Here is a 16,677-nt window from a genome sequence, read left to right as displayed (position 1 = left end):
GTAACATTACTACCCTCAGATCCCCATTGTGAGTAGCATTACTACCCTCAGATCCCCTCAGATCCCCATTGTGAGTAGCATTACTACCCTCAGATCCCCATTGTGAGTAGCATTACTACCCTCAGATCCCCATTGTGAGTAGCATTACTACCCTCAGATCCCCATTGTGAGTAGCATTACTACCCTCAGATCCCCATTGTGAGTAGCATTACTACCCTCAGATCCCCATTGTGAGTAGCATTACTACCCTCAGATCCCCATTGTGAGTAGCATTACTACCCTCAATCCCCATTGTGAGTAGCATTACTACCCTCAGATCCCCATTGTGAATAACATTACTACCCTCAGATCTCCATTGTGAGTAAAATTACTACCCTCAAATCCCCATTGTGAGTAACATTACTACCCTCAGATCCCCATTGTGAGTAGCATTACTACCCTCAGATCCCCATTGTGAGTAGCATTACTACCCTCCAATCCCCATTGTGAGTAGCATTACTACCCTCAGATCCCCATTGTGAATAACATTACTACCCTCAGATCCCCATTGTGAGTAAAATTACTACCCTCAGATCCCCATTGTGAGTAGCATTACTACCCTCAGATCCCCATTGTGAGTAGCATTACTACCCTCAGATCCCCATTGTGAGTAGCATTACTACCCTCAGATCCCCATTGTGAGTAGCATTACTACCCTCAGATCCCCATTGTGAGTAGCATCACTACCCTCAGATCCCCATTGTGAGTAGCATTCCTACCCTCAGATCCCCATTGTGAGTAACATTACTACTCTCATATCCCCATTGTGAGTAACATTACTACCCTCCAATCCCCATTGTGAGTAGCATTACTACCCTCAGATCCCCATTGTGAGTAGCATCACTACCCTCAGATCCCCATTGTGAGTAGCATCACTACCCTCAGATCCCCATTGTGAGTAGCATTACTACCCTCAGATCCCCATTGTGAGTAGCATTACTACCCTCAGATCCCCATTGTGAGTAGCATTACTACCCTCAGATCCCCATTGTGAGTAGCATTACTACCCTCAGATCCCCATTGTGAGTAGCATCACTACCCTCAGATCCCCATTGTGAGTAACATTACTACCCTCAGATCCCCATTGTGAGTAGCATCACTACCCTCAGATCCCCATTGTGAGTAGCATCACTACCCTCAGATCCCCATTGTGAGTAGCATTACTACCCTCAGATCCCCATTGTGAGTAGCATTACTACCCTCAGATCCCCATTGTGAGTAACATTACTACCCTCAGATCCCCATTGTGAGTAACATTACTACCCTCAGATCCCCATTGTGAGTAGCATTACTACCCTCAGATCCCCATTGTGAGTAGCATCACTACCCTCAGATCCCCATTGTGAGTAGCATTACTACCCTCAGATCCCCATTGTGAGTAGCATCACTACCCTCAGATCCCCATTGTGAGTAACATTACTACCCTCAGATCCCCATTGTGAGTAGCATCACTACCCTCAGATCCCCATTGTGAGTAGCATCACTACCCTCAGATCCCCATTGTGAGTAGCATTACTACCCTCAGATCCCCATTGTGAGTAGCATTACTACCCTCAGATCCCCATTGTGAGTAACATTACTACCCTCAGATCCCCATTGTGAGTAACATTACTACCCTCAGATCCCCATTGTGAGTAGCATTACTACCCTCAGATCCCCATTGTGAGTAACATTACTACCCTCCAATCCCCATTGTGAGTAGCATTACTACCCTCAGATCCCCATTGTGAGTAGCATCACTACCCTCAGATCCCCATTGTGAGTAGCATCACTACCCTCAGATCCCCATTGTGAGTAGCATTACTACCCTCAGATCCCCATTGTGAGTAGCATTACTACCCTCAGATCCCCATTGTGAGTAGCATTACTACCCTCAGATCCCCATTGTGAGTAGCATTACTACCCTCAGATCCCCATTGTGAGTAGCATCACTACCCTCAGATCCCCATTGTGAGTAACATTACTACCCTCAGATCCCCATTGTGAGTAGCATCACTACCCTCAGATCCCCATTGTGAGTAGCATCACTACCCTCAGATCCCCATTGTGAGTAGCATTACTACCCTCAGATCCCCATTGTGAGTAGCATTACTACCCTCAGATCCCCATTGTGAGTAACATTACTACCCTCAGATCCCCATTGTGAGTAACATTACTACCCTCAGATCCCCATTGTGAGTAGCATTACTACCCTCAGATCCCCATTGTGAGTAACATTACTACCCTCCGATCCCCATTGTGAGTAGCATCACTACCCTCAGATCCCCATTGTGAGTAGCATTACTACCCTCAGATCCCCATTGTGAGTAGCATCACTACCCTCAGATCCCCATTGTGAGTAGCATCACTACCCTCAGATCCCCATTGTGAGTAGCATTACTACCCTCAGATCCCCATTGTGAGTAGCATTACTACCCTCAGATCCCCATTGTGAGTAACATTACTACCCTCCAATCCCCATTGTGAGTAACATTACTACTCTCAGATCCCCATTGTGAGTAGCATTACTACCCTCAGATCCCCATTGTGAGTAGCATCACTACCCTCAGATCCCCATTGTGAGTAGCATCACTACCCTCAGATCCCCATTGTGAGTAGCATTACTACCCTCAGATCCCCATTGTGAGTAGCATTACTACCCTCAGATCCCCATTGTGAGTAGCATCACTACCCTCAGATCCCCATTGTGAGTAGCATCACTACCCTCAGATCCCCATTGTGAGTAGCATTACTACCCTCAGATCCCCATTGTGAGTAGCATTACTACCCTCAGATCCCCATTGTGAGTAGCATTACTACCCTCAGATCCCCATTGTGAGTAGCATTACTACCCTCAGATCCCCATTGTGAGTAGCATCACTACCCTCAGATCCCCATTGTGAGTAACATTACTACCCTCAGATCCCCATTGTGAGTAGCATCACTACCCTCAGATCCCCATTGTGAGTAGCATCACTACCCTCAGATCCCCATTGTGAGTAGCATTACTACCCTCAGATCCCCATTGTGAGTAGCATTACTACCCTCAGATCCCCATTGTGAGTAACATTACTACCCTCAGATCCCCATTGTGAGTAACATTACTACCCTCAGATCCCCATTGTGAGTAGCATTACTACCCTCAGATCCCCATTGTGAGTAACATTACTACCCTCCAATCCCCATTGTGAGTAGCATTACTACCCTCAGATCCCCATTGTGAGTAGCATCACTACCCTCAGATCCCCATTGTGAGTAGCATCACTACCCTCAGATCCCCATTGTGAGTAGCATTACTACCCTCAGATCCCCATTGTGAGTAGCATTACTACCCTCAGATCCCCATTGTGAGTAGCATTACTACCCTCAGATCCCCATTGTGAGTAGCATTACTACCCTCAGATCCCCATTGTGAGTAGCATCACTACCCTCAGATCCCCATTGTGAGTAACATTACTACCCTCAGATCCCCATTGTGAGTAGCATCACTACCCTCAGATCCCCATTGTGAGTAGCATCACTACCCTCAGATCCCCATTGTGAGTAGCATTACTACCCTCAGATCCCCATTGTGAGTAGCATTACTACCCTCAGATCCCCATTGTGAGTAACATTACTACCCTCAGATCCCCATTGTGAGTAACATTACTACCCTCAGATCCCCATTGTGAGTAGCATTACTACCCTCAGATCCCCATTGTGAGTAACATTACTACCCTCCGATCCCCATTGTGAGTAACATTACTACCCTCAGATCCCCATTGTGAGTAGCATTACTACCCTCAGATCCCCATTGTGAGTAGCATTACTACCCTCAGATCCCCATTGTGAGTAGCATTACTACCCTCAGATCCCCATTGTGAGTAGCATTACTACCCTCAGATCCCCATTGTGAGTAGCATTACTACCCTCAGATCCCCATTGTGAGTAACATTACTACCCTCAGATCCCCATTGTGAGTAGCATTACTACCCTCAGATCCCCATTGTGAATAACATTACTACCCTCAGATCTCCATTGTGAGTAAAATTACTACCCTCAAATCCCCATTGTGAGTAACATTACTACCCTCAGATCCCCATTGTGAGTAGCATTACTACCCTCAGATCCCCATTGTGAGTAGCATTACTACCCTCCAATCCCCATTGTGAGTAGCATTACTACCCTCAGATCCCCATTGTGAATAACATTACTACCCTCAGATCCCCATTGTGAGTAAAATTACTACCCTCAGATCCCCATTGTGAGTAGCATTACTACCCTCAGATCCCCATTGTGAGTAGCATTACTACCCTCAGATCCCCATTGTGAGTAGCATTACTACCCTCAGATCCCCATTGTGAGTAGCATTACTACCCTCAGATCCCCATTGTGAGTAGCATCACTACCCTCAGATCCCCATTGTGAGTAGCATTGCTACCCTCAGATCCCCATTGTGAGTAACATTACTACTCTCAGATCCCCATTGTGAGTAACATTACTACCCTCCAATCCCCATTGTGAGTAGCATTACTACCCTCAGATCCCCATTGTGAGTAGCATCACTACCCTCAGATCCCCATTGTGAGTAGCATCACTACCCTCAGATCCCCATTGTGAGTAGCATTACTACCATCAGATCCCCATTGTGAGTAGCATTACTACCCTCAGATCCCCATTGTGAGTAGCATTACTACCCTCAGATCCCCATTGTGAGTAGCATTACTACCCTCAGATCCCCATTGTGAGTAGCATCACTACCCTCAGATCCCCATTGTGAGTAACATTACTACCCTCAGATCCCCATTGTGAGTAGCATCACTACCCTCAGATCCCCATTGTGAGTAGCATCACTACCCTCAGATCCCCATTGTGAGTAGCATTACTACCCTCAGATCCCCATTGTGAGTAGCATTACTACCCTCAGATCCCCATTGTGAGTAGCATTACTACCCTCAGATCCCCATTGTGAGTAACATTACTACCCTCAGATCCCCATTGTGAGTAACATTACTACCCTCAGATCCCCATTGTGAGTAGCATTACTACCCTCAGATCCCCATTGTGAGTAACATTACTACCCTCCAATCCCCATTGTGAGTAACATTACTACTCTCAGATCCCCATTGTGAGTAGCATTACTACCCTCAGATCCCCATTGTGAGTAGCATCACTACCCTCAGATCCCCATTGTGAGTAGCATCACTACCCTCAGATCCCCATTGTGAGTAGCATTACTACCCTCAGATCCCCATTGTGAGTAGCATTACTACCCTCAGATCCCCATTGTGAGTAACATTACTACCCTCCAATCCCCATTGTGAGTAACATTACTACTCTCAGATCCCCATTGTGAGTAGCATTACTACCCTCAGATCCCCATTGTGAGTAGCATCACTACCCTCAGATCCCCATTGTGAGTAGCATCACTACCCTCAGATCCCCATTGTGAGTAGCATTACTACCCTCAGATCCCCATTGTGAGTAGCATTACTACCCTCAGATCCCCATTGTGAGTAGCATTACTACCCTCAGATCCCCATTGTGAGTAGCATTACTACCCTCAGATCCCCATTGTGAGTAGCATTACTACCCTCAGATCCCCATTGTGAGTAGCATCACTACCCTCAGATCCCCATTGTGAGTAACATTACTACCCTCAGATCCCCATTGTGAGTAGCATCACTACCCTCAGATCCCCATTGTGAGTAGCATTACTACCCTCAGATCCCCATTGTGAGTAGCATTACTACCCTCAGATCCCCATTGTGAGTAGCATTACTACCCTCAGATCCCCATTGTGAGTAGCATTACTACCCTCAGATCCCCATTGTGAGTAGCATCACTACCCTCAGATCCCCATTGTGAGTAACATTACTACCCTCAGATCCCCATTGTGAGTAGCATCACTACCCTCAGATCCCCATTGTGAGTAGCATCACTACCCTCAGATCCCCATTGTGAGTAGCATTACTACCCTCAGATCCCCATTGTGAGTAGCATTACTACCCTCAGATCCCCATTGTGAGTAACATTACTACCCTCAGATCCCCATTGTGAGTAACATTACTACCCTCAGATCCCCATTGTGAGTAGCATTACTACCCTCAGATCCCCATTGTGAGTAACATTACTACCCTCCGATCCCCATTGTGAGTAACATTACTACCCTCAGATCCCCATTGTGAGTAGCATTACTACCCTCAGATCCCCATTGTGAGTAGCATTACTACCCTCAGATCCCCATTGTGAGTAGCATTACTACCCTCAGATCCCCATTGTGAGTAGCATTACTACCCTCAGATCCCCATTGTGAGTAGCATTACTACCCTCAGATCCCCATTGTGAGTAACATTACTACCCTCAGATCCCCATTGTGAGTAGCATTACTACCCTCAGATCCCCATTGTGAATAACATTACTACCCTCAGATCTCCATTGTGAGTAAAATTACTACCCTCAAATCCCCATTGTGAGTAGCATCACTACCCTCAGATCCCCATTGTGAGTAGCATTACTACCATCAGATCCCCATTGTGAGTAGCATTACTACCCTCAGATCCCCATTGTGAGTAGCATTACTACCCTCAGATCCCCATTGTGAGTAGCATTACTACCCTCAGATCCCCATTGTGAGTAGCATCACTACCCTCAGATCCCCATTGTGAGTAACATTACTACCCTCAGATCCCCATTGTGAGTAGCATCACTACCCTCAGATCCCCATTGTGAGTAGCATCACTACCCTCAGATCCCCATTGTGAGTAGCATTACTACCCTCAGATCCCCATTGTGAGTAGCATTACTACCCTCAGATCCCCATTGTGAGTAGCATTACTACCCTCAGATCCCCATTGTGAGTAACATTACTACCCTCAGATCCCCATTGTGAGTAACATTACTACCCTCAGATCCCCATTGTGAGTAGCATTACTACCCTCAGATCCCCATTGTGAGTAACATTACTACCCTCCAATCCCCATTGTGAGTAACATTACTACTCTCAGATCCCCATTGTGAGTAGCATTACTACCCTCAGATCCCCATTGTGAGTAGCATCACTACCCTCAGATCCCCATTGTGAGTAGCATCACTACCCTCAGATCCCCATTGTGAGTAGCATTACTACCCTCAGATCCCCATTGTGAGTAGCATTACTACCCTCAGATCCCCATTGTGAGTAACATTACTACCCTCCAATCCCCATTGTGAGTAACATTACTACTCTCAGATCCCCATTGTGAGTAGCATTACTACCCTCAGATCCCCATTGTGAGTAGCATCACTACCCTCAGATCCCCATTGTGAGTAGCATCACTACCCTCAGATCCCCATTGTGAGTAGCATTACTACCCTCAGATCCCCATTGTGAGTAGCATTACTACCCTCAGATCCCCATTGTGAGTAGCATTACTACCCTCAGATCCCCATTGTGAGTAGCATTACTACCCTCAGATCCCCATTGTGAGTAGCATTACTACCCTCAGATCCCCATTGTGAGTAGCATCACTACCCTCAGATCCCCATTGTGAGTAACATTACTACCCTCAGATCCCCATTGTGAGTAGCATCACTACCCTCAGATCCCCATTGTGAGTAGCATCACTACCCTCAGATCCCCATTGTGAGTAGCATCACTACCCTCAGATCCCCATTGTGAGTAGCATCACTACCCTCAGATCCCCATTGTGAGTAGCATTACTACCCTCAGATCCCCATTGTGAGTAACATTACTACCCTCAGATCCCCATTCAAATCAAATGTATTTATAAAGCCCTTCTTACATCAGCTGATATCTCAAAGTGCTGTACAGACACCCAGCCTAAAACCCCAAACAGCAAGCAATGCAGGTGTAGAAGCACGGTGGCTAGGAAAAACTCCCTAGAAAGGCCAAAACCTAGGAAGAAACCTAGAGAGGAACCAGGCTATGAGGGGTGGCCAGTCCTCTTCTGGCTGTGCCGGGTGGAGATTATAATAGAACATGGCCAAGATGTTCAAATGTTCATAAATGACCAGCAGGGTCAAATAATAATAATCACAGTAGTTGTCAAGGGTGCAACAAGTCAGCACCTCAGGAGTAAATGTCAAGTTGGCTTTTCATAACCGATCATTGAGAGTATCTCTACCACTCCTGCTGTCTCTAGAGAGTTGAAAACAGCAGGTCTGGGACAGGTAGCACGTCCGGTGAACAGGTCAGGGTTCCATAGCCGCAGGAAGAACAGTTGAAACTGGAGAAGGAGATTGTGAGTAACATTACTACCCTCAGATCCCCATTGTGAGTAGCATTACTACCCTCAGATCCCCATTGTGAGTAGCATCACTACCCTCTGATCCCCATTGTGAGTAGCATTACTACCCTCAGATCCCCATTGTGAGTAACATTACTACTCTCAGATCCCCATTGTGAGTAACATTACTACCCTCCGATCCCCATTGTGAGTAGCATTACTACCCTCAGATCCCCATTGTGAGTAGCATTACTACCCTCAGATCCCCATTGTGAGTAGCATTACTACCCTCAGATCCCCATTGTGAGTAGCATTACTACCCTCAGATCCCCATTGTGAGTAGCATTACTACCCTCAGATCCCCATTGTGAGTAACATTACTACTCTCAGATCCCCATTGTGAGTAACATTACTACCCTCCGATCCCCATTGTGAGTAGCATTACTACCCTCAGATCCCCATTGTGAGTAGCATCACTACCCTCAGATCCCCATTGTGAGTAGCATTACTACCCTCAGATCCCCATTGTGAGTAGCATTACTACCCTCAGATCCCCATTGTGAGTAGCATTACTACCCTCAGATCCCCATTTTGACCGTGAGGCAGTATACTTTCTTCCCAGAACTGGGCCAAATATATTTAGTTTAACATCTAATTTACATCCAGTATATCTCACTACCAGCTTTTTTATGTATCCTCTCAGCCTGCTAAGAAGAAGCAGAGGGCCCAGGTGATTGAATTCTTCATCGATGTGGCCAGAGAGTGCTTCAACATCGGCAACTTCAACTCCCTCATGGCCATCATCTGTGAGTGTCTCGGCTGTATCCCACACGATACAAGATCATACACTGATATTTGGCAATATACTGACATTTGACATGTGTCTGCTACTCTAGCTGGTATGAATATGAGTCCTGTGTCTCGGCTGAAGAAGACCTGGGGGAAAGCCAAGACTGCCAAGTTCTTCATTCTGGAGGTACAACTCACTAATATAGAACAGTATGTCCTTGGTAGAATATGGAGAAAACACTTTACCTGTCTATTAAATTAGAATTTAATGCGGGTTGAACTTCCTGATTTGGCCTCGTTTTTAGGCTTGGTCATTAAGAAATGCAGCAGCTATGACTGAAGCTAAACGAGAGTTGTCTTGGGGGTGCGTGGTTTAATATGCTTATCTCTTGTGTGTTTGTTCGCACGTGGTAAGCATTTGTACATTCACTCTAACAAAACAGAAAACAGTTAAGGTCACTCACCCCTCTAAATAACTTGAAATAGTCTAACCAGGTCTTGTCTTGAAGTTGCCTAGGCTAGTTAGTACCAGCCAACCTCTTTCGCCAATTAGCTTCAGCCAGCTGGTGTGCGACCAGGGCAAAGTGGGTTTGACATCGGAAAGCCTATATAAATTACACAATTTAAATGGGACAATATTTTCATGTTTGTCATGTTTTAGTTGTCATATTAAATGCTTTCAATATTTGTACATGAATTTTTACAATTTATAGTTGGTTTGAGGTTTTTAACCTTTTAACATATTTGTCCCATGTGCATTGTGAAATGTAATGATAGTCCCTAACTAACCCCATAGGGATATCGAATGTCATACCAAATTGACCATGGGCATTACGTTCAGGTCACACGCTGCGTTACAAATGGATGATTACTTGGATGCTGCCAGTCGTAAGCATGTGGGCAGGATTGAAATAAACCCATGCCAAGGAAAACTGTTACGGTACCCTTCATTCCGTGACATACCATTTTTTTTTAAATAATCTTACAAATCTCTGTTTTGGACGAGACTGTCTTTACTACCAAAATCATCCGATTTACACTGTGTAGTCAATTTGGACACTAGAATAAACGTTTCTGACTCATATAGATGCCACATAGGCCGTTTTCAAAATGAGAAGTTTCTTTTTAAGGGCAGTCAGTCTTTAAAAACATGGTTTTAGTGCCACAATAAGGTGGGGCCAATGCTTATCATGGACAACTTTGTAATGCTATGTTGTTCTCCCATACAGCATCAGATGGACCCTACTGGAAACTTCTACAACTACAGAACAGCACTGAGGGGAGCTGCCCACAGGTCCCAGACTGCTAATAGCAACAGGGAGAAGGTAGCCTACAGTTCAACCCAGTATTCTCTATTTCATCTAACTCTGACCTAAACTATTGGGCTCATCTGACTCACCTGACCCAGTTTCTTGTATCAAAACCCAGTGCACTAAACTTTAAATGAATATTTTTCTATATCTCTCTTTCTATCTCTCTTTTTTTTAGATTGTGATTCCCTTCTTCAGCCTACTGATCAAAGATATCTACTTCCTGAATGAGGGATGTGCCAACCGCCTGCCCAATGGCCATGTTCATTTTGCGGTAAGGCTACAAATATTATACTGATACTTAAAAATGTAGGATTTTCTTTTATTCTCTCTCGCTCTCTCTAATGGGGCGTGTCCTTTGTTAATTTTGTTTTCAGAAATTTGTGGAGTTGGCTCGTCAGGTGGGAGAGTTTATGACGTGGAAACAGATGGAGTGTCCGTTTGAGACAGACAGGAGCATCCTACACTACCTCCACACTGCTCCCATCTTCAGTGAGGATGGTAAGACACACAGTCGCACCTAACATGAGCCGATGATATAAAACAAAAATGTTTTTGCAGCACGAGCAATCATTGCTTCAACATTTCTCTATTGAAAATGAGCAACTTTTTCTAATCTGGGGGATTTTGATTGGCAGCACCACCTAGTGGGAATTGTTTTGTAATACTCCAATCAGAGCACAGATATTGGTAATGTGATCAGTCTGCCGTTCAAATTTTTGGGGGAAAACATGGTGGCTGTTTTGAGATGTAGTGAGAGAAAATCATCTCCCGTTATGAAATGAAATGTTAGCCATGCACGTCTAAAATGTTTCTTCACTATAATATTTGATCATGATACATTAATACATACATACAGTGTTCAGTTTCATGTTTATCTGACAAGAATATCCACGCTGGGGTGCATGCTAATCACCCATGTATAGTCAATGTGACAAACTATACCCATTTACATTTTTGTTTTTTTGTATGTTTAACTAGCTGGCTAGCTAGTTTAACCGGTGCTGTACTGCACCGCTGTAACTCTGCGTTGTGTGTGGTTGATTGAGACTATAGACGTGGACTTTGGAGATCAGCTCGTTTTAATTAAGCAGAACTCACTCTCTGCATCCGGCATCTGCATCCAAAAGGAAATAAAACATTTGTAGAGCACATATGTTCTGAGAATCGCCTCTTTCAACAACAGATGCACAATAGGAGGGACTGGGATCATTCGAGGAGCTAGCCATCGTTCACACATACAATAGCCTGCTAATACCTTAGCTAGCTATTAACCACGTGCTGAATTCAGAAGGTTGATATCATCCTAAACAGTACAATTACAAGTGCATCTTAACAATACCATCCACTTATGAGTAACCTCTAAATATACAACATTATTCATGAACAAAACACTGTGTGTATGACTTTGTACTTAAAAGAATCAAACTTTTCTGAAGAAAACAGAAAAAGCGTGCCTACCTCTCATAGTGCATCAAAATGATTTGAGCACGAGCACGCAGGGCAAAACGTAAGTACACACTCCCCTTCTCCCAGGATGCAGGCGTGCATAATAACAAATCAACACGACATATTAATATATGAACCTGGTGAAATTCACAGAGTACTTTAACAACTGTTACACTAGCTTAATACCATTCACATCTTTCTAGCTTATGATTATGAAGTTAAGACTGCTAAATCTAGTCTTTATCTTTATGTCTGCATTGCCATTTACTTGACTGGCAGCAGGTTGAGTGGATGAACAGGGCAGAGACAACATCTCTTTGTTGCTTGATTGTTAATGATTGTTGATTGTGCTGATTATTTTTAGTACAGCTGTGGCAGTCAACAGGCAATAACAAACTATAGGAGATAAGCAAATAAATGGAGAGATAAAGATTGGAATTGATCTACAGTGGCTTTGGTACCCTTCCCGAGATCTGTGCCTCAACACAATCCTGTCTCGGATCTCTACAGACAATTCCTTCGACCTCATGGCTTGGTTTTTGCTCTGACATTAACTGTCAACTGTGGGACCTTATATAGACAGGTGTGTGCCTTTTCAAATCATGTCCAATCAATTGAATTTACCACAGGTGGACTCCAATGAAGTTGTAGAAACATCTTAAGGATGATCAATGGAAACAGGAGGCACCTGAGGTCAATTTTTGAGTCTCATAGCAAAGGGTCTGAATACTTATATAAATAAGGTATTTGCAAAAATGTTTTCATTTTGTCATTATGGGGAGAGTGTGCAGATTGCTGAGAATTTTTATTTATTTAATCCATATTAGAACAAGGCTGTAATGTAACAAAATGTGGGAAAAGTCAAGGGGTCTGAATACATTCCGAAGGCACTGTACGCTTTATATGAAATATATTTTTCATGTCTATGTTACACATAGCTCATCAATGCTCCAATGTCTACAAAACTGCTCTGCAATATTTCCCCCCCAGAAATTCTAGTATCATCATTTTTACAGTTCAAAATTATAGTCACACATCACAGTGAATACACGAAACTGATACAGAGTAACAGATTTGAATATGTAATTGATGCTTTCTTTTTCTGTCATCCCTAGGACTCTATCTGGCATCCTATGAGAGTGAGAGTCCAGAGAACCAGGTGGAGAAGGACAGATGGAAAGCACTCAGGTAAGACAGATATCTCTATTTATATACTGCATGTATATGTATATTATGTATATTTATATACTGTATGTGTATATTATATATGTGTATATATATACACATACATATATATGTGTGTATGTATGTATATATAAATATATATGTATGTATATGTATGTGTGTATATATATATACACACACACACACACACACACACTGTGTATATATATATATATACATACAGTGGGGCAAAAGTATTTAGTCAGCCAGCAATTGTGCAAGTTCTCCCACTTAAAAAGATGATAGAGGCCTGTAATTTTCATCATAGGTACACTTCAACTATGACAGACAAAATGAGAGAGAAAAAAATCCAGAAAATCACATTGTAGGATTTTTATTTATTTATTTGCAAATTATGGTGGAAAATAAGTATTTATACATACATACATACATACATGCATGTATGCATACATACATACATACATACATACATACATACATACAGACATACATACATACATACATACATACATGCATACATGCATACATGCATACATGCATACATACATACATACATACATACATACATACATACATACATACATACATACATACATACACTGAGTGTATAAAACATTAGGAATACCTGCTCTTTCCATGGCATAGACTGACCAGGTGAATCGAGGTGAAAGGTATGAACCCTTATTGATGTCACCTGTTACATCCACTTCAGTCATTGTAGATAAAGGGGAGGAGACAGGTTAAAGACATATTTTTAAGCATTGAGACAATTGAGACATGGGCCGTGTATGTGTGCCATTCAGAGGGTGAACAAACAAGACAAAACGGGGTATGGATGTAGGTCCCAGGCGCACCGGTTTGAGTGTGTCAAGAATTGCAATTTTCCGTGTGTATCAAGAATGGTCCACCACCCAAAGGACATCCAGCCAACTTGACACAACTGTAGGAAGCATTGGAGTTAATATGGGCCTAGGTCTGTTGCGGTGACTGTATTACCGCCATACCGGCAGTCAAATCCCACATGACCGTTTAGTCACGGTTAAGCACATTGCTTATATTTACCTTATCTCCCGTATCCTACCTCATTTGGCACATACTGTATATAGACTTTTTCTACTCTATTATTTACTGTATGTTTGTTTATTCCATGTGTAACTCTGTGTTGTTGTTTGTGTCCAACTGCTTTGCTTTATCTTGGCCAGGTTGCAGTTGCAAATGAGAACTTGTTCTCAACTAGCCTACCTGACTAAATAAAGGTGAAATACAAATAATAATATTCAACAGGAGTTTAACCTAGCTGGCATTAAAATTAACCATGGGGAAAGTGTCCTCCATTCGCTATTTAAGTGCATTTCGATACAGGTGCATTAAAAATCGTCCATTCTAAATCAAAACAAATGTCACACATATATTATTTAGTATAATGTAAAGACAATATTAATCAAGAAAAGTCTGATGTGTGACAATATTATCACTTGTGAATAATGCATAAGGAACAATGCCTTTTTTTCACAACTTTTTCTAATCACAGTTACACACCTCATGTAGCCTAGCCCATAAAAAAAAGTGTTTTGATGCGAGTGGTTGTATTAATTTGGGATCTATCGCATCCCACAACTGTCGCAGATTGTTTGGAATATTTATTTGTCGCACAGTATAGAATTTGTCGATTTTTTTATTATGGGGGATAGTAGATTGACATAGGCTAGTGCTTTTGCTGTTCGTTAGGCCTACTCATCTTGTCGGCTGACGAAATATAAATGTGGACTGTTCTTCCAATTTGCACCTCGGAATTGGATAAGGACGCACGCAGTTGTGTCCCCGATGTGTCTGGCTTCATTTGAAGCCTGTGAGAAAGACCGGATCACGTGACTGAGAGCCATGCGAGTGAGAGGGTTTCCGATTGCGCAGCGCACTCCGGGAAACAAAAGGAAGGGATTTTTTTAAGGGTGCATTACGGCCACAAAGGGGATGCCGCCGCCGTGAAATTCGAGGCATTATCAAGTGCTTGTCAAATTGGGAATGAGAGATTATTGGAGTGTGTACAGCCTGCGCAAAACACAAAGCAGAACTCATGCCTTTCAAGAGACCTTTTTTCAAATCATCATTACAATCTCATCATGCAGTATAAAAAAATCTAAACATATAGCCCAACGTTTGTAAAGTTACATTAGCAACTCTAAATTAAGAATATAGGATAACCTATTTATTTGTTAACCGCTCAACACAGAATAGCCGCATGTGCGCACGCCCTCAAATTGTTTGGAGACAATATTTCTAGTTTATTCAGCTTTGTTCAATTGTATTCTTCATACTATAAAATAATATAAAATAATGTCACGGATTGATAAGCAAACTTGTCTGCTAAATTAACTAGTGTAGCCCACAGCCATTTGGCATAGCCAGATCAGGACCTAACATAAGGACAACTCAGAGTATGCTATTCTGTTCTTCTGAAATAGACTACATTTTCTTCATGTCATGCTTCTTTAGACCTGTCTAAAATACACCATGGATTTATTGTGAATGTGTAGGCTATATTACATGGGTATATTAGACTTCAAGCCATCTCCTGAAGTCAGGAGATGCTATATATGTTTATGTTAATTACCGGTCAATTACCATGAGACCGACAGTTATTTGCTTGACAATCACCGGCTGACGAAATTTCATGACCGCCACAGCACTACACGGGCCAGCGTTCCTGTGGAATGCTTTCAACACCGTGTAGTCCATGCCCCAAATAATTGAGGCTGTTCTGAGGGCATGGAATCTACAAGGTGTCAAATGCGTTCCACAGGGATGATCGCCTGGCATCTACTACCGTACCCCATACAAAGGCGCTGGTCAGTCGATGTCATGGAAAGAGCAGGTGGACTGGTAGTCACTGTCTTTTCTCTTTGCTTATTTGAGCAGTTCTTGCCATAATATGGACTTGGTCTTTTACCAAATAGGGTTATCTTCTGTATACTACCCCTAACTTGTCACAACACAATGAATTGGCTCAAACGCATTAAGAAGGAAAGAAATTCAACAAATTAACTTTTAACAAGGCACACCTATTAATTTAAATGCATTCCAGGTGACTACCTCATGAAGCTGGTTGAGAAAATGCCAAGAGTGTGCAGAGCTGTCTTCAAGGCAAAGGGTGGCTACTTTGAAGAATCTATATTTTGATTTGTTTAACACTTTTCTTTGGTTACTACATGATTCCATATGTTTTATTTCATAGTTTTGATGTCTTCACTATTATTCCACAATGTAAGAAAAACCCTGGAATGACTAGGTGTGTCCAAACATTTGACTGGTACTGTATACAGCCAGATCCGACATTTGTTTTTTGTTTTCAAAAAGACTTTGAGATTCTTGATTGTAATGACAAGTGCTACAGTGGCTTGTGAAAGTATTCACCCCCTTGGCATTTTTCCTATTTTGTTGCCTTACAACCTGGAATTAAAATAGATGTTTTTGTGGGTTTGTATCATTTGATTTACACAACATGCCTACCACTTTTAAGATGCTTTTTTTTATTGTGAAACAAACAAGAAATAACACCAAAAAAAAAGAAGAACTTTAGCATGCATAACTATTCACCCTCCCCCTCCCCCCCAAAAGACAATACTTTGTAGAGCCACCTTTTGCAGCAATTATAGCTGGGGTATGTCTCTCTAAGCTTGGCACATCTAGCCACTGGGATTTTTGCCCATACTTATTGGCAA

General features: G+C 42.8%; 1 protein-coding gene across 1 annotated transcript in view; it reads left to right on the top strand.

Annotated features, from left to right (window-relative positions):
- The window catches only part of LOC115130518 (ras-GEF domain-containing family member 1C), a 65,997-nt gene that overhangs the window by 45,276 nt on the left and 4,044 nt on the right, over positions 1–16,677 (top strand). The window contains exons 8-13 of the mRNA XM_029661746.2: positions 8,929–9,031; positions 9,122–9,201; positions 10,244–10,339; positions 10,503–10,598; positions 10,702–10,825; positions 12,889–12,961. Of these exons, the coding sequence (XP_029517606.1) occupies positions 8,929–9,031; positions 9,122–9,201; positions 10,244–10,339; positions 10,503–10,598; positions 10,702–10,825; positions 12,889–12,961 (572 nt within the window). The remainder of the gene's footprint in view (positions 1–8,928; positions 9,032–9,121; positions 9,202–10,243; positions 10,340–10,502; positions 10,599–10,701; positions 10,826–12,888; positions 12,962–16,677) is intronic.

Source organism: Oncorhynchus nerka, linkage group LG6 (assembly GCF_034236695.1).
Source record: "Oncorhynchus nerka isolate Pitt River linkage group LG6, Oner_Uvic_2.0, whole genome shotgun sequence".
NCBI lineage: Eukaryota > Metazoa > Chordata > Actinopteri > Salmoniformes > Salmonidae > Oncorhynchus > Oncorhynchus nerka.
Note: the sequence above shows the minus strand (reverse complement) of the source record. Positions and strands in the feature narration are given on the sequence as shown.